At 42.0% G+C, this 19584-nt stretch overlaps 1 protein-coding gene across 1 annotated transcript in view; it reads right to left on the minus strand.

Annotated features, from left to right (window-relative positions):
- Positions 1-19584, minus strand: part of LOC117535645 (exostosin-1) — a 291078-nt gene that overhangs the window by 38657 nt on the left and 232837 nt on the right. The window contains 2 exon segments of the mRNA XM_034200183.1: positions 6158-6290; positions 17250-17369. Coding sequence (XP_034056074.1) covers positions 6158-6290; positions 17250-17369 — 253 coding nt within the window.

Raw genomic sequence — 19584 nt, forward strand, 5'->3', positions numbered from 1 at the left:
AGGAAAAGTACACCATGTACCTCTGAACTGTAGAGGAGTAGAAGAACAAAGTAGCAAAAGAAACATTGAAATACTTAAATAAAGTACAAGTATCTCAAAATTGTACCCAAGTATAGTACTTGTTGTGTTTGTGAACTTAGTCACTTTACACCAGTGGCTATAAAGATAGAAAGACTAAGCCTTGCACAGAGGCATGAAAACACATTTTCAAAATGCTCAACAGTGCTGCCAAAATTATAAACTGACTGCTACACAATTAAAATAAATGCTTTTATATATATTTATATTAGATGTGACTCTTTGGCGTTTCTGTTCTTATTACCTGCTGCTTTAGTTGTTCTGACTGCTAAAATCATCTGTTATTCCTCATTTTAAAGCCGATATTCCGTGGGGTCGGGGGGCTCGGATCCTTGTCACCTTTTTCATACCTGATGAGTTTGCATCCCTGATATATATTATTTGGATTAATTTCTACTTCTGCGGACCCACCGCAGCCTCAGTGCTTCTTTTGCGGTGAAGTCCTGGCTAATAGTGCGATGAAGCCAGCGCATTTACAGAGACACCAGAGCACCAAACACTCGGGAAGTGTCGTTAAAAGTGAAGAATTTTACAGACGAAAGCTGTCGGAATTTAAGTCGAGCCAGACAGTAATGATGAAAGCCACGAATGTGTCAATGAAAGCACTCGAGGCATCTTACGCCGTGTCCCTGCTTGTAGTTAAATAAAAAAAACCTCACTCTATTGTTGAGGAGCTCATTCTCCCTGCAGCGACTGCGTTGGCCGAAATGATGATAGACAAGAAAGCAGCCGAAGCACTCAAGAAAGTTCCCCTGTCGAATAACACCGTATCCCGTCGGATCAATGATATGTCTGTTAATATAATTGGACAAGTGGTGAACAAAATAAAACTAGCCGGTCAGTTCGCTTTGCAGCTGGATGAAATGACAGATGTGAGTGGAGAAGCGCAGCTCCTGTCCTTCGTGCGTTACAAAGATGCGTCGGACATAAACGAGCATATTTTATTTTGCAAAACGCTGCCAGGAAAGACAACTGGGGAACAATTGTTCCAGGTTATCGACAGCTTCTTCAGAGAACATGATCTGCAGTGGAAAACCTGCAGCCACATCTGTACTGATGGAGCAGCTGAGATGACGGGGCGCGTAAAGGGACTTTTTGGGCACGTAAGAAAGGTAAATCCAGACATTAAATGGATGCATTGTATTATTCATCATGAAGCACTAGCTAGCAAGAGGATGAGCCCTGATTTAAGTGCTGTTATGGATGATGCTGTGAAGATGATACATTTCATCCAATCTCGGCCATTGAATCACAGGCTGTTTGAAACTCTTTGTCATGAGAACGGCACAGAGCACGATCAGCTATTGCTTCACACAGACGTGCGCTGGCTGTCTCGTGGGAAAACGCTACTGAGACTTTATGAACTTCGCAATGAAGTTTTTGTGTTCTTGACGGAGCATCTGCATCCTCTTTCTGTGCAGCTTGAGGATGACAAGTGGGTGGCGCGCCTGGCATATCTTGCTGATGTGTTTACCAAACTCAACAAGCTCAACCTATCACTTCAGGGCAAGGAGTCACATATCCTGAAATTGTATGACAAAGTTCAAGGATTCACAAAAAAGCTCAAACTACTCCACTACTCAATGCCCATCTTGCCACCACTGCTGTTGCCAGGGGTCCAGTGGTCAAACTGGTGCAAGCACACCTGTCCAAACTCTGCACTGATTTCAGCCATTATTTTCAGGACATTGAAAATAAGTCAGAAAGACTGGATTGGGTGAGGAACTCATTCATTGTGAGTGAGAGCAGCAACAGCCTTCCAGCAATGCTGCAGGAGCCTCTGATGGAATTATCATCTGACCACGGTGGTCTGAAGATGGCATATGCTGAGAAGTCATTGACTGAGTTTTGGTGTGATGGAGAAGGAATATCCTGAACTGGGAAAACATGCACTGATTGAACTTTTGCCGTTTGGTTCTACTTATTTGTGTGAGGTGACCTTCTCAGCTTTAACACACATCAAAACCAAGCAGAGGAACAGACAGGATGTGGAGACCAGCTGTTTCCACACTGCCTCCAGAACTATCAAAGCTTATGAAAGACAAGCAAGCTCAAGTGTCTCATTAAAGCTCACATGACTGGTGAAAATAAACTGCTAGGCCTGGCCCTATACTGATTCTGGATATTATTTTGCTAAGTGTTTTGTTCCTGAATTAAAGTTTAAATGCCTGTTTAAAGGGGACTTATTCAAAGGGGCTCCATGGTTTAAGCCTAAATGTTACAAGATATATATAGCAAAGATAAGTTGATTATTTTGATTTCATATGTATTTATTTGATTATATTATTTATTTTCAAGGCAACATATTCATTTTAATTTATTTTTATTGAGTGATTTAAGTTAAAATTAAGAAAATGCCTGAGAATTAGATGTTCAAATTAAGGAGATGAAATAAAGTTATTTTCATTCAATAATCAGTTACGTTCTACTTGTGAAGGATCATCAGCACGTATGAGTGAGGGAGTACTCATGGTATGACAAAAGGCTCAGGGGGTACACAAGACAAAAAAGGTTGGGAACCACTGCCCTAATCCCACCAGGAGCGTCTGCGTTGCACTGCGGCTGCGTTGCACTGCGGCGTTTTTAGCGATCGCGACCACTCTAGTCAATGGGTGCTATTCCACCAGACACGCTGCGCCGCGCTGCGCCGCGGCTCGAAGCGTCCCAGAAGCTACTCGCCGCAAGGAATTTCTAAAATATAGGATGAATCCTATTTTTGACGCGTGCAGGCAGGAAGTGGAATGTTCATCCAACAACTGCGAGGCTGCACACACGACGCTCCGCTTCCGCAACGTTTTGAAACGCGCCTGGTGGGTTAGGACGCAGGAGGAGGTCGCAGCGCAGCGCAGACGCTTCCAGTGGGATCAGGGGGTAAGACTGTGGGCTGTGTTCAAATTGTTTTTTTGATGCTGCGGGGAACCAGGAACTAGCAGAACCGACAAAAGTTTTTAGAGCTGCAGTTTTTGTCTTTTCCTCACCAGAGACAGGATTATAAAGGATTCCACTCTCCAGAAAAAGGACTGATGGTCATTGGATTACCAGAGAGAGAAACTACAGACTACCCGGGTTCGATTATTGTTCTTTTGTCCATGATAGCAGATTGGGTTTCACTGGGGTGGATGAGGGGTTTGTGAAAGTGTTGTATGAATGTTTAATAAAATGCCGGCTATATTCATTTAATATTGTTTTTTCTATTTATATTGTCTTCTACTCCTCATTGAAAGCAACTTAGTACATAGAAGTGTTACAATTCCAAGGCCAAAGCGTAAGAAGCAGAACACTACCCCGTGACACAGTCAAAGACCAACAATGAGAGACAGAAAAACCAGAACACAAGACTAATCACACAAACAAGACACAGGTGAGGAGGGAGGAGAAAACACAGGGGCACCAGGTGAACACAATCGGGTAATCAGACAGGAGGGAAAACAGACAGAAAGACTTTTCAAAATAAAACATGAAACCAAAGACAGAAAAAGACACAACACAGACAGATCGTGACACGGAAAATATGATTTTATTGGGAATGTTAACTACCAAATGTCACTAGACAGGTAACCTCAATATGTCTGTGGCACCAATGACCTCTGAGAAAAACCTAAAGCATGTCGACATGTCAGAGTAGAGACACAACATACCAATATGAACCTGATGATGAGTATAATACGGCCCCTTTAACACATTATCTAAAAGAGAATCGATTAGTATATCTAAAATAAGCATTTCTTTCTACACTTGTTGATCATTGTAATCCCATTCTTTAACCTATACTGTCGCAACCTTTTTTTGTCTGTTTTATACAACCTAAAGTAGCTCCACATCACAGCACTCCACAAACTAAAGTGATGATGTAACTAGAGCCGTCAAATCGTGATATTCTTACAGCTCCTGAGGTCGCTACGTGTGAGCAGTAAGTCAAACTTTTACCAGGCAGAAGTTGCGACTGCTTTGCCATCAAAAGTTATGGGAAGGTAGCAGAGTGAGACCGCATACACAGGGCATTGACGACAAGTTATTCCCGAGCAGCAGCACAGGAGATGGCAGCCGCTAAAATAGAGATTTACTGCAGAGGCATAAACCCAACTGCCCAATCTTTCCTTCTCTCCCCCGATCCCTCGCTTCTTTCTTCCTTCTAACCCTTGTGTCCACAATTCCTCCGAGAAAGACAAACATCGATCTGAGTTACAGCCTCAGCCTCGCCAGTCTGCATATCTACACACACACACACACACACACACACACACACACACACACACACACACACACACACACACACACACACACACACACACACACACACACACACACACACACACACACACACACACACACACACACACACACACACACACACACACACACAACACACACACACACACACACACACACACACACACACACACACACACACACACACCTTTCTGTGCACTCTTTGCCTGCAGCTTGAAGTTTCCGAACTCTGCTTTGACAACACTCTTATATTTACATACATTCTTGATCATTTTGCTTATTTCTATCTCAGTTATGCAATCTTTACAACAAGGTCAGCCTTTACATCTGCTGCTTTTATGTTTGCTGACTTGTAAACAACCAGCAACCAGCAGCCTTGTCTCTGATATGTTTTTCTTTTGTCTCGAGATAAGGCTTGTTAGAGCAGCCAACAGCTTCCAGGCAGAATCAACAGTTCACTTGGAATAAATTAAAAGGAAAACTGGAAGAATTTCAACTAAATGAACAGAAAAATCGAAGGAGGAACGCATCAGAAACTGACAGGTGATCGCTGGCAAGAGCAGCGTAGGAACATCGCCATTTTTCAAATGTGGTTTTGGCTCAAAGTCTCACACTGCAGGCATAGTGGCATCTTAAAAGGAAATCAAATGGTGCCAAACGTTTGGTGAGTTAAGCTTCATTCTTCCTTTCTGCCAATTTTTGATTAGTTTGGAAAATGGGCATTACTGAATAATCTGCTAGCCTTTCTAGTTGCAATGTACAAAGCACAGTCATCATTTTATTTATTTTATATAGAGGAAACTGTTAATCGTAATGATTCACAGGCAAAAAGGGACAACAAGAAGAGTTTTTAATTATGTTTTCCAAGCAGATACAGGTTTTTTTTTCTTTCCGGTAGATTTTGGAACATTGCAGAAAGAAACACGTTTATGATACACAACTTGTTTTGTACAGCAAGATAATCTCCACACATGAACACCACTTTGTGATTTTTGAAGCAAAAAGCTAACGTTAGGCTATGACAGGCTAACTACATCACGGTCACATGACTTCAAGTCACAGCCGCTATGCTAAAGGCGGCTACTGTAAACGTTGTTCGGCGTGATGAGGTTTAGTGGTTTATTTAGTCACTTGTTAGCAAGCAATGTTTTGACGACACATAAAAGCTTCTGACTTTTACCAGTGGGGTGTTTACTGACTGATGTTATGAAGATTTTACTTGGAAATCTCATAAGCTTGTTTTGCCGAAGGAACCAAAGTGGTAAAATGTCAGGTTTCAAAAGACTCATTCCTGCACCACTCTATAAGGGGTCCATAAGGTCGTGTTCCGACAAAAGGTTTTGGTGAAAGTACCAAAAACAATTAAGACCAATCTCTTAAAGGTCACCTATTATGAGTAAAGAGACTCTGAAAGTTTCAGGAACAAAGATTCTCTCTCTTTTTGATCCATTTCTATAAAAACCTGTCTGAAAATGAGCTGATCAGATTTTGGCCACTTTATGATGTCATAACGATGTTTTGTCTTGTGTAGCCATTAGCCAATCACCAACCAAGGTAACCCCCCCCTCTTATCACCTGAATCTCCTCTAGAGCACCTTTGTGTTCTTTGTAACCAAATGTCTCTCAGAGGGGCGTGGGGAGGGGCTCCTTATTTTCATCTAAAGTAAAGACAGAGAATCAGCACTTTGGAAACAGGGCTGAAACAGAGGGGATTATGGGTAATGCTGCAATGATCTGTTTGGTGTTTGGAGCCAAACACTTCAGAGACATGATTTGTATATATCTGAGACATATATTGATGAAAAACAGTATCATAGGGGATCTTTAATATGACCAGATGAACACTTACCCAGTATGGCATAGTAAAAAGGGAACTGGGCGGGGTCAGATGAGTACTGGGGGAGAGCATGGAGACCACCAGGAAGGGAATTCCACAACAACCTGTTTCTGGACACATGGGAGTCCACACGGTCCTGGATGATCTGGAGGGAAGTAAAGTACAGAAACAAGAGGAAGAGGAGAAGAAAGGAAGCATGGGAGGGAAAGAAAGAAGAACACAAATCAAACGAAAAATACAAAAGAAGATAATAGGAAACAGAAATAAGTGAGAAAGAAGGAAGAGGAATCATGAGGAGAGAAGAGAGGTGAAGATATGAAGTGTGACGAGGACAAAAAAAGACAAAGATGTGATTAGTTCATTAATTTTCCTCTGCGTAATTGTCTCCTACTTATAAAGGCAGGGCTTGACAGAGTGTGCAAGAAAACCATGTGTCTCAAAATGTTTTTTTGAAAGATCTTCCTTTATCGTTTTGGAAAAATCTCTTGCTTCTTAAAGGGGACCTATCATGCAAAATGCACTTTGTGATGTCTTTTATATATAAATATGTGTCCCCGTTGCGTCAAATAAAACCCTCTCTCTTTTCCTCCGTACCCACATCTTTTAAAAACAGGGGTACAATGAGTGGATACTATGGGCATAGATATGTCTCATAATTATTTGTGTGAACATAAAAATAATTTGTGTGTAAATATGTGATTTGTAAATGTAAAACAACATCCACAAATGCATTTAAAAGATTTGCAAACTCACAAATACATTTTCAAGTGTAAAACGGATCTGCAAATACGCTAAATATGTTCACAAATAAAAAAAGATCTGTGAATATCTCTTTAACATTTACAACTTTCGATCAGGCATTTGTGAATCCATTTTGTATTTGTGGACCAAAAATGCGCTTGCGGATCTCAAATCTCTGTTCGCGGATCGTCTTTTTACACACACGGAATTTTGAGACATATTTTCCGCCGGTCTCGGCTAAAATCTACTCGTGTCACTCGGTTATTTTCGGAAACCACGTGATGGCCCGCTGATGACGACATTTCCGCATGATTTCAAAGTAAGAGCATGATGGTTTGTTTAATGCTCTGTTTTTGTATTATAATGAACAGCAGAACGTTAGATGCATTCTTCATCACCATCACCATCATGTTATAGTGATACAGTTAGTTTGTGTTATTGGTTCAATATAGCATATATCGAGCACTTTCGTTGATGTTGAAGTGCAGGCTATACGCCACTTTCGGGTCCCGGGGGAGCAGCTGGCAGTGAAACAGCCCAGATAAAACTCTTTCTTCATTGTTTGTTGTGTATTCAGTCAAGCGGGTCGAAGTTACAAAGCACTTCACATCTTATTAATCGGCCTAATTTTACCTTACCAGTGCAGTAATAAAGTAATCTGTAGAAAAGCACCGTATTTAGGTCAGGGTTAGGGTGATGAAGAATACATCTAACGTCCCCCTGTTCATTATAATACAAAAACAGAGCATTAAACAAACCATCATGCTCTTACTTTGAAATCATGCGGAAATGTCGTCATCAGCGGGCCATCACGTGGTTTCCGAAAATAACCGAGTGACACGAGTAGATTTTGGCCGAGACCGGCGGAAAATATGTCTCAAAATTCCGTGTGTGTAAAAAGACGATCCGCGAACAGAGATTTGAGATCCGTGAACAGAGATTTGAGATCCGCAAGTGCATTTTTGGTCCACAAATACAAAATGGATTCACAAATGCCTGATCGAAAGGTGTAAATGTTAAAGAGATATTCACAGATCTTTTTTTAATTTGTGAACATATTTAGCGTATTTGCAGATCCGTTTTACACTTGCAAATGTATTTGTGAGTTTGCAAATCTTTTAAATGCATTTGTGGATGTTGTTTTACATTTACAAATCACATATTTACACACAAATTATTTTTATGTTCACACAAATAATTATGAGACATATCTATGCCCATAGAATACAGATTTGCTGCCGATCTGACGTCAAATCGGCGGCAGACCCACAGAAAATTGCTATCAGAAACAATGCCTGACTTGTTTTGGACGTAATCTCGTCTTTGTTTACGTTAGCAAGCCTCGCTAACACTCAGAGCTAACCTGTACTTTAGAGCACATGTGTTTTAAAAAGCAGGAAATAAAAAAGGAACTCACCTTGTGATAAACCCGCAAGAGAAAATGCATTTGAGCTCCATACTGTTTCAGAAATAATCTTTGATGTGGTTTAAACAGGATGGCGTTTTATCACAACCGAATGTAATTTACGGTGGCCCTGAAGTGCAAGACACCACAGCATTTCAGAAAACACAACAGCATTTCACAAAACGCCGCAGCATTTCACAAAACGCCACAGCATTTCACAAAACACAACAGCATTTCACAAAACGCCGCAGCATTTCACAAAACGCCACAGCATTTCACAAAACACAACAGCATTTCACAAAACACAACAGCATTTCACAAAACACCACAGCATTTCACATTGGACGGAAAGGGTATTCCTTAGGGAGAACACTTCTTGTTTGTGATTGGACAGAGCCAGCCATAGAAGCACTGCTGTGATTGGTTGTTTTTGCTGCCAGTCAAGAAATGACGCTGCGTGATTGGCCCAACACATCAGCCGTTAGCTGTTAGCACACACTCAGAGCTCACAGCTCCTCATATCTGTTCAGAAACTGGACAAAAGTTAAACATATACAACACACAGACTGTCTATGTCATTTTGAATACAGTCGCTGCTTTATTTATGTCTGTATGTATGACGTTGTTGTGAGATTGGACGGAGCAGCTACAGGTTAGTTTAGCCTGATCGATCCGATTCCGATAGGATTTACATGGAGATACGGCCCGCCCCCTCTCCAGCGTCTTGTTTGAATAACAGGAGTAAACACAGAATTAATGCTTTATTAATTCATGGTTTTTAAGGGGCTTATCTCCATGTAAATACTATGGTAGACCACCCAATATTCGCATCGCTCTAATCGCTCGAGTTTCACCGCGGCTGTCAGCTGTGTTTGCTCCTGTCATTCAAACAAGAGGCGCTGGAGAGGGGGCGGGGCGTATCTCCATGTAAATCAACTACAACAAAATGAACATATTTGACCGTGATTTAATTGTAATACACGTTTCAAAGTGATGCCGAAGTAACTACATACTGATAATGGTTAGTAAAAATCATGAATTAACGCTTTTACAAGTCTGCAGATAAGACGGCATGCGAAAAGCTTTTAAAATGCGTGTTTTCTGAATGGAATCGGACCCATCAGGCTAAACTAACCTGTTGCCGCTCCGTCCACACTCACAACAACGTCATACAGACATAAATAAAGCAGCGACTGTATTCACCATGACATAGACAGTCTGTGGTTTGTACATGTTTAACTTGTGTCCAGTTTCTGAACAGATATGAGGAGCTGTGAGCTCTGAGTGTGTGCTAACTGCTGATGTGTTGGGACCATAGACTGTATAGGTTGGGACATATTTCGCTGTCGGGTGTTGACCAATCACGAAGCGTCATTTCTTGACTGGCAGCAAAAACAACCAATCACAGCAGTGCTTCTCTGGCTGGCTCTGTCCAATCACAAACAAAGTGTTTCTCCCTAAAGGAATACCCTTTCCGTCCAATGTGAAATGCTGTGGTGTTTTCTGAAATGCTGTTGTGTTTTCTGAAATGCTGTGGTGTTTTCTGAAATGCTGTTGTGTTTTCTGAAATGCTGTGGTGTTTTTTGAAATACTGCGGCGTTTTCTGAAATGATGTAATGTTTTGTGAAATGCTGTGGTGTTTTGTGAAATACTGCGTCGTTTTCTGAAATGCTGTAGTGTTTTGTGAAATGCTGTGGTGTTTTCTGAAATGCTGTAGTGTTTTCTGAAATGCTGTGGTGTCTTGCACTTCAGGGCCACCGTAGTAACTTTATCTCCGGTAGAATTCTGATCAGGCATTAGCTCCGCCTCCTCTTTTTTTTTTTTTTTCAAGCTAAGGACCCAAAATCCGCGTTTCTCTAACAGGGCTGCAAAAGAGGGATTTGAGCAGTATGAGGCATGGCTACAATGGGTGAACTGTTTGGTATTTTAAGCAAAACACTTCACAGTCATGTTTTGTATAGATGAGAGTAACACCTACTTCACTTCCGGGCAAAAAATACGGCCCCGCCCACTTTTGGGGGAAACCAACGCTGTGATTTGAGTGGCGGTCAATACAAATTCTGAAGTTTTGGCCAATCCGATCACATTTTTTTGAAAACCGTCGATTTTTGGATCTTCAAAGAGCTCGATTACGATGGCCAGTCAGGCAAACAATTACATTCGATCATTGGTAATCGACAATCGGTCTTGATATATGGTTAAATTAAAATCAGTTGGCGAGGCTGTAATTTCTCCAGCTGTTACTCTCATGAGCGAGGCGGAACATAATAGTTTTATCATGCCAAAAAGCTGCTGTGTCGTTTATTGCACCTCAAACATTAAAACAAATCCAGAGTTCAGTGTTTCTGGACTTCCTCTAAGAAGAAAGGACAGTAAAAGAAGAGCTCTGTGGCTTCAGGCTCGATCGCCGTTCAAATGACAGCGTTGTTTCCCCCAAAAGTGGGCGGGGCCGTAAAGTGACGTAGATGTTACTCTCATCTATGAAAATCGATAGCCTATGCTATATTTAACCATATATCGAACCCGATCGTCGATTTCTAATGGCTTAATGCAATTGTTTGCCTGTCTGGCCATTGGAATCGGGCTCTTTGAAGATCCAAAAATCTCCGGTTTTCTTAAATTTCTGATCGGATTGGCAAAAACTTCTGAATTTGTATTGACCGGCGTTCAACTGACAGCGTTGTTTTCCCCCAAAAGTGGACGGAGCCGTAATTTTTGCCCGGAAGTGACGCATTTGTTACTCTCATCTATGGGTATGGCCCTACAATATATTTGTCTTAACTTTAAGCTACTTAACATTTTATGAACCATTGTGTGATTTAAAAAAAACTTTTTGTTAATACATGAAAAAAATCATGTTTAACTGGAAAGCAAATTCAAATATAAAGTAATTTAGGAATAAACAAAGCTGAGGAATGAATAACATCACTCTATTTCAATTTGTTCTCATGATGTTCGATCTAGCAACCATAAATTGTCCATTCAAGCACAAGAAACTTCATATTGCAAATTCACGTGAACACAAGCTTCCTCTTTACACTTTCCCCCTCTGACTATAGACATGTGATAACATTTGGAAATAAAAGCAAACGGCAGTTTAGCTGCAGCCGCTCGGGGAACAGACCTCAGACACTTGCTTCACTTGGGGCAACAACTTGATCCCAACATGAGGAGTCCATTAGTTATTTAGCTAATATCTTCCATCTAACGTGTGACCAAAGGTCAGGGTCCTCAGAGTGCTTTAAATCTTCAGGGGGTTTTGAGGAAGACCACTGGTCTCTAAACACAATAAAACGTCTGGTTCCAGTGAAGTTCAGCTACAAAAATGTCACTTTTTTAACTTAATTATACTGTAGTTTCATTATTAGTTGATAACGTTGTATACGCTTTGACAAATTATAGTATGATAGCGTTCTTTTAGGACTGCTCACAGCAGTGGAGGTCTATCAACGTATTACAAATATTTGCCCTTTTACCTGTTTTTAGTCAATTCCATATTATCATAGGAGATATAATGATATATGGGACCTTAGGAAGTTAATTATCTTGTGACCTTCAAAAGAAAATTACCTGCCAACTCCTGTATACAAAATACTTCTTTATTTTGTACGCTCTTATAAAGACCAGAAGGCCAAATCATTAGCCCGTGAATCACATACCTGAAAGAAAGAAGCTATTGATATGTTGATTTATGTATTTGAGGTATTAAATGGTTAAAATGGACCAATTTGGAAACGTGTAAAGCATTCAAAGGTAACATAATGCTCATTTATATTTAAATTTCAATGGTTATTGAGTAATTAATATCCATTATAGCTACAAATACTACTTCAACTTGAACACTTTGAATAAATAAGATAGTAACATTTACTCCAACATATACAGTATAGGATACTCGCCATTCTCTTTTGTTGTCAACTGATCTGTGGACAATTGGCACACAAGCCAGCTGTTAGCACACGCACACGCACACACACACACACACACACACACACACACACACACACACACACACACACACACACACACACACACACACACACACACACACACACACACACACACACACACACACACACACACACACACACACACACACACACACACACACACACACACACACACACACACACACACACACACACACACACCTCGTGATACCGAATGCCAGCCTCTCAGTATGTGGGCCACTACGGTTATCAATAACGCCTCATTTCACCCATTTAGCCCGGTGGCGTGCTGGCTCTGAGTTTTTAGCACATCTGGACAGCGGTGCACGGCTGTCAGTGGGCTTCTGTCTAATTTCATACCCTGCTACCTCTGGGCATCAGTGGTGTCACTGAGGTGTTGTTTGTGCAGTGATTTTAGGGGGAAATATGCTGCAATTTGCCTTAATTGTATTATTAAAATGCTTTTTCTCTTGCGGGTTTACTACAAGGTCAGTTCCTTTTTTTATATCCTGCTTCTTTACACACTCTCTCCAGTACAGCTCTGAGTGTTAGCGATGCTTGCTAATGTATACAAAGAACATATTACGTCCAAAACAGTCGGGCATTGTTTCTGATAGCGACATTTCTGATAGTGCCGTGGGTCCACATTTCAGATATTACGTCATATCGGACGCAAATCTGGATCAGCTCCGTTGTTCCCCGTTTTTAGAGATTTTTATGTATAAAAGACATCAAAAAGTGCATTTTGCATGATAGGTGTCCTTTAAGCCAAGATACATTTTAATATCACACATGTAGGAACCAAAAGCTTCATGCAAACACAATAGACATACCAACAAATATGGGATGAACACAATTGAATAACATATTATGCATGGTAAGCTAAACAACCAAATCTGTACTTTACTGAACGCAAGAAATTCAGCTTTTGTTCAACAGTGTGGTGAAAAAAAAAACCGTATACATGTTTATTTTTTTATTTCTCTACATTTAGTTGCCTATATTTGGTATATCTGTATCCCTTAGCATTTATCGTACATTGATTTTCCTAAAAAATTCCAAATTTGGAGTAGTAAAATACACGCAGTCTGTCAGTCCGGGCTTGTACTGTTTTACCCTTAAGACCAGTATGTAAGAACACTTTTGTGTATTGACCTTATGACCTGTGCTACTGTATTCAAGCATTCAACATTATCCTGCAATACCACCAGATGGACCGAGTTGCCAATGTTAAGCAAAAGTTAAATGGACTCACTTTAAATCGTGAAGCATAATTATGGAGCACAGACTTTGAGATGAGCAATTTAAAGGTCAAATAAATGTTTCTAAAAATATGACGCACCACCACAAATACATATAATTCAATTAAAAAAGCTTTACCTTTGCAATTAAGGCCAATTAAAGAAACTGTGCTTTCCATCTCTAAGTGAAGTTCATCTACTGTGGTGGAAACAACCTTGAATCATGCACTTTTCCACTATTTCCACTATTTCAGGCAGAATACATTGAATTTAAAGTGTGTGTTAATTGAGTGCCACAGTGACGCATCCTAAAACCCAGAAGTAAGTTAGCATTTGACCACTACCGGATCCTTCTCTCAGAGCCAATGTAATCTCTCCGTAGGGTTTAGGAAAATAGCTGGAAATAAGGTCTGTGGTTGAGACTCATTTAAGAGACGGATCACGTTTTGTTCTACGACATTAAATCCATCAGCAGTGACCCCACTGGTGATTTCTGAAGAGTTGACGTGTCTGAAAAACGATGGTTGTGACCAAGTGGCTGAATAGGACTACAGAAGTTGTCGAGGCCGTTGTACGTCATTACGCCGAACACGTAAACACTCCTCTAAGTTAGTTTCTGTTCTGCTTGAAAGCAAGTCCCTGCCTCCTGCAGACTGTTAAAACAAACGCTTCAACTTGAACCATTTTGAATCTGTATGTTTGAATATGGATCTTAAATTGGCGTGACGTTGAAGCAGCGACCCTGCTGTAGTTCCTTTATAGCATAACGTTAGCATTTTGCTTCTGGCGACTAGATTTATGATTAGAAAATGATAAAAGTAGGATAGACATGTGGATATTATCCGGCTGAACAAAACGTGATCCGTCTCTTAAATGTGTTTCAACCACAGACCTGATTTCCAGCTATTTTCCAAAATCCTACGGAGGAAATTGCATTGCTTTTTGTCGGAAGGAACCGGAAGGAGTTTAGCTTCTGGGTTTTAGGACACGGCACGTGCACTCTATGAGCGATCTCCCATGTTGGTAATTATATGATGTCTCTAATCCGATCTGAACGAGCCTGAAGTTGGGTAGCGATGATGCAAATGATGATAAAAAGTGAGGATGATTGCAACAATAGTGTGTGCTGCAAGAGGGATCATAGCTGTTGTTCTGATGTTTATGTGATGATGGTGGTTGTGATGATGATGATGATGATGGTGATGGTGATTAAGAGGATCATTATGCTGTGTGTCTGAATTCAGAGAACAAACAGCCCCTGAGGACTCAATCAAAGATGTAAGGAAGTGAACTAACAGAGAATAAAATGAGAGCAGGAAGGTTTTTACAATCCAAGGAGACAAGTTCATGTTCTACATTTGAACTAGCGAGGTTATTTAATGAGGCTGCCTCTAGATTTATTTTGTCTTGAAAGCAGGCACACTCATACTTTAACGATGCATCTATTGACCTTGTTAGCAGATTAATCAAGCTCTGATAAACCCGCTGTGTGTTAACTGTTGAGCACCAAATGGCAGAAAGTTAAAGGTGGGGGAGGTCATTTTGGAGAAACCAGCTCGAGTGCGCTAGAATTTGAAAATACACAGCCGGAAAAAATCTTCCACTTCCTTACAGAGCCCCTCCTCCAACACACACGAACGCGCACATGACCAATGAGGGCACGAGATCAGTTTGTGTACAGATGGAAGGCTGACAGGCAGGTAGGCCATCCAGTTACTTTAGCCGGGCCGGCTCAGATGATTGGTCGTGCTTTTTACAGCGCTACGGCTTCAGGAGATGACATTCTTGTATGGATTTATTGTCAAAGCACTTAAGATATTCATTGCTATCGGGATGTTAAGAGCATTCCATGGAATATAACAAAAAGTGTATCTCGAGCCGGTTTCTCAAACTTACCCCACCTTTAATGTTTGTGACTAGTTGGTCAATGAAAATAGCATTTAGCATCTGATGGGAGATGGTAGACCAAAACAGAGGAAAAATGGGAGCGAATGGGACACATATTGGGGCGAAGCCTTGCGATTAGTTCAGGCAATCAACCTCGAGCACAAATGATACATTAACACGTGACGCAACTCGGCACCTCTTACAACCAACCACATTATTGGCCTAAACAAGGCCGCTCTATTTAAGTTCTGGCCAGGTCTTCCTGCCTCTGCCTCGCTAGCTGTTGCTAGCTCGCTTGCCTGCCCGCACTCCACCCACTTGCCCCTCCACCCAGCTTCCACCCCAGCGTTCCCCCACTTCCAACCCAGCTTCCCCCCCAGCTTCCTCCACCGCCAGCTTCCACCCCAGCTTCCACCCCGCTTCCATCCAGCTTCCAACCCCAGCTTCCACCCCAGCTTCCACCCCAGCTTCCACCCTCCAGCTTCCACCACAGCTCCAACCCAGCTTCACCCCAGCTTCCACCCCAGCTTCCACCCAAGCTTCCACCCCAGCTCCCACCCCAGCTTCCCCCCCAGCTTCACCCAGCTTCCACCACCCAAGCTTCCAACCCCACTTCCAATCCCAGCTCCATCCAGCTTCCATCCCAGCTTCCACCCCAGCTTCCACCCCAGCTTCACACCCAGCTTCCCACCACCAGCTCTCCACCCCAGCTTCCACCCACGCCTTCCACCCCAGCTTCACCCCAGACTTCACCCAGCTCCACCCCAATCCCCCCCAGCTTCCACCCCAGCTTCCATCCCAGCTTCAACCCAGCTTCCATCCCAGCTTCCACCCCAGCTTCCACCCCAGCTTCCGCCCCAGCTTCCACCCCAGCTTCCCCCCAGCTTCCACCCCAGCTTTCCACCCCAGCTTCCACCCCAGCTTCCACCCCAGCTCCAACCCCAGCTTCCACCCCAGCTTCCACCCCAGCTTCCACCCCAGCTTCCATCCCAGCTTCCACCCCAGCTTCCACCCCAGCTTCCACCCCAGCTTCCGCCCCAGCTTCCGCCCCAGCTTCCACCCCAGCTTCCATCCCAGCTTCCACCCCAGCTTCCACCCCAGCTTCCACCCCAGCTTCCACCCCAGCTTCACCCCAGCTCCACCTGTAGGCTCGGGGGATAGTTATCTAATCATCACTCAATGTTCTTTGTAAATCTGTGGAGTGATGAGGCCCGAGCCTAGACTCCAAACTCAAACTATATGCTGCTTCTAATACACATATTAAGAAACACGTGAGTTGTCTGACTGAAAAGAATAATTATGTTGCTTTTTGTCAACTGAATATTCATTTGTCAATTATGTGTCAAAAACGTTGTTCTATGCGAGCAGGTGGGTGAATAAAAATCACCATTTAGGATTTGAGAGTGTCTAAAAATGTATGTTAAATTGGATCTCCTAAGAGAATATCAAATCTAAGTGTGCATTGATCTCATGTCTAAGGTTATGTAGTCAAATCAAGTCACCGACTATGATCACTATGTGCTGAGTGGAACATTTCAGTATTGTAAAAAGCTACAAAAAGTAAGACTGGCCAGAAAATAACACAGAAAAATGACTTTCCAGGTGTCCTTCAGCTAAGTGTTCTGAGCTCCTTCTAGGTTAAAATATATGAATATCAAGCAGAACATTGCTGAAAAAGAGAGGGCACATTCAGCTAACCTTTTTTTTTTGGTAAAGTATAACTGACAACTGTAGAAAGAGTTTTGAAGTTCATCTCTGTGAGGTGAGGAATAGCCAGCGGCGATGTACAGTACAGAAAAACGATGTAGCAGCTTAAATCCAAATCTCCGTACAACACTAAATCCAAAACTACCATTAAGACCATTTCCCCCCGAGCTTACCTCCAGAGTAGTTAACACGATTTTGGTTACTGAAGAAAAGTAGGCATCCCACAGGAACTGAGTCTGCTGGCGGAGAGCCAAGATCCTGTCACGGCCCACGAAGCGAGTAATGGAGGGAACCTGGAGGAAGAGGGAAGGAAAAGCCAGAGGACAGAAAAGACAGTGAGATAGATTGAGTTAGATTTTAAACAATGTTGAGTGAGAGGGAAAAAAAAGGCAGAGGAAGCATAAGTAATTTTGTGGACGTGCAGAAAAGATTAGAGGAAATTCTTGTTTCCCTTTCAGCAGCATCACATCTTACTCTGCCTGTCAACAAGCTTATCCCCAGGACAGATTGCAAACAAACCACCTGCCGTCCATCTCCAAACTCTGCTCACACCTTCTGTTAGGAAGTATTAAGTGTCCACTAGAAAGAGCCATTTAAAAGCAGGTTCAAATCAATAAATGCTTGGAGCAGGACAATGTTTTTTTGTGACATACACTGCCCTATTAGATAGACCCCAACATGTACCAAATGGGTTCTTTAAAACCTGTCTTTTAGTCGGATGGTATTGCCTACCGTTAATTGTATAAAAGTGTATATTTGTACAATATGTGATCCAGGAATTGTTCACGTTCAGATAATTTTTTCAGTGGGTTTTGTGAAGTTCACATTTATACCAACACCACATATTGGGTCATAATCTGGATTTATTTCCTCAAAAATAAAAGTGTTACTCCTGTGCAGTCGTCTTGTTGTACTGTAGTAGCTAGTTTGGTGGTTATTGTGAAAATACATGAAGTTAATTACTTCCTAAACTCATATATGTGCAATGTACAGTATATATATTTGACTGCTAATGTTCCAAGATAGCAGTCTTTCCATAACCCCCTTGAAACTTGCCGTACATGCTACATGGAAATACCAGAAAGGTCTTAATGATTGTGCATTTTTCTACTCCTTTAAGGTCTTTAAGGTACTGCTACTATTTACATGCCCCCCCCCCCCAGGACTATGACTATTATATTGTTACTCATATCGTTTTAATTTTAATTTAGTCATTTACTCTCTTTATGTCTAATCCCTCAAACGCACGCGCACACACACACACACACACACACACACACACACACACACACACACACACACACAACACACACACACACACACACACACACACACACACACACACACACACACACACACACACACACACACACACACACACACACACACGACACACACACACACACACACACACACACCACACACACACACCACACACACACACACACATACCACATTGACTAATGGCGCATTTCCACTACAGCGCGGAGCTCGCTTTAAGCGTGCCGGGCCCGTTTTTGGTTGCGTTTCCATTTAGCGTAGTACCGGCTAGCGGGTACTATTTCACAGTTTTCTGGCCCCATAAAATCGAGGTTCTTTCAGGGCCAACAACCAGGCTGAGTATGCTAAACTAGAGAGAGAATCGCTGGCAAGGGGGCTACCTACAACTACAACAAGATGAACATATTTGACCGTGATTTAATTGTAATACACGTTTCAAAATGATGCCGAAGTAACAACATACTGATACCGGTTAGTAAAAACCACAAATTAATGCTTTGACAAGTCTGCAGACAGACGGCAGGCGACAAACCTTTTAAAATGCGTGTTTTCTGAATGGATATTTTGTCCCCATAAGGGAAGCCAGTCCCCACACGTGACTGTGTAAACAGATGTAGGTCCCCACAAGGATGGTAATGCTAGACCACACACACACACACACACACACACACACACACACACACACACACACACACACACACACACACACACTGTTTTGGTTATCTTCTTTGTCTCCATGTATATTTTGTAATTTCTTATTTGTCTTTACTTGTAAATGCAACTTACTGTATTATGTGTGACACTGTACTTGTAGCACTTGTCTTGTAACTCCTATATCACTAAATAAAAAAACGATTGTGCATTTTTTTGTTTTCTTTGGATAAATATCAAATGATAAATTAATTGTCCAGATGTGTTTTTGTGCTTCGAACAGCTTCAAAGGGAGTTCTGCGACAGCAGCAAGCTCTGCAGGCTAGGATCCTGAACGACCGGCTCCTGGTGGAAAACGGCAGGTCCCAGATCAGATTGTCATGGAGGACAGGAGCAGCTGTTGTGCCTCCCAGCAGAAACACCTCAGAGAGAGGCAGTGAGGGGAGGAGAGGGAGAGAGGATCCTGCTAAACATCCTGCAGGAACACGGCGCTCTCGTAATGCTCAGTTTGGAGAAAAACAAAGTAGCTACTTGATGAGGTCAGACAGGACCTTAGCTGCTGCTGCTTCACAATGA

The sequence above is a fragment of the Gymnodraco acuticeps genome, unplaced genomic scaffold (genome assembly GCF_902827175.1).
Source record: "Gymnodraco acuticeps unplaced genomic scaffold, fGymAcu1.1, whole genome shotgun sequence".
Classification (NCBI taxonomy): Eukaryota; Metazoa; Chordata; class Actinopteri; order Perciformes; family Bathydraconidae; genus Gymnodraco; species Gymnodraco acuticeps.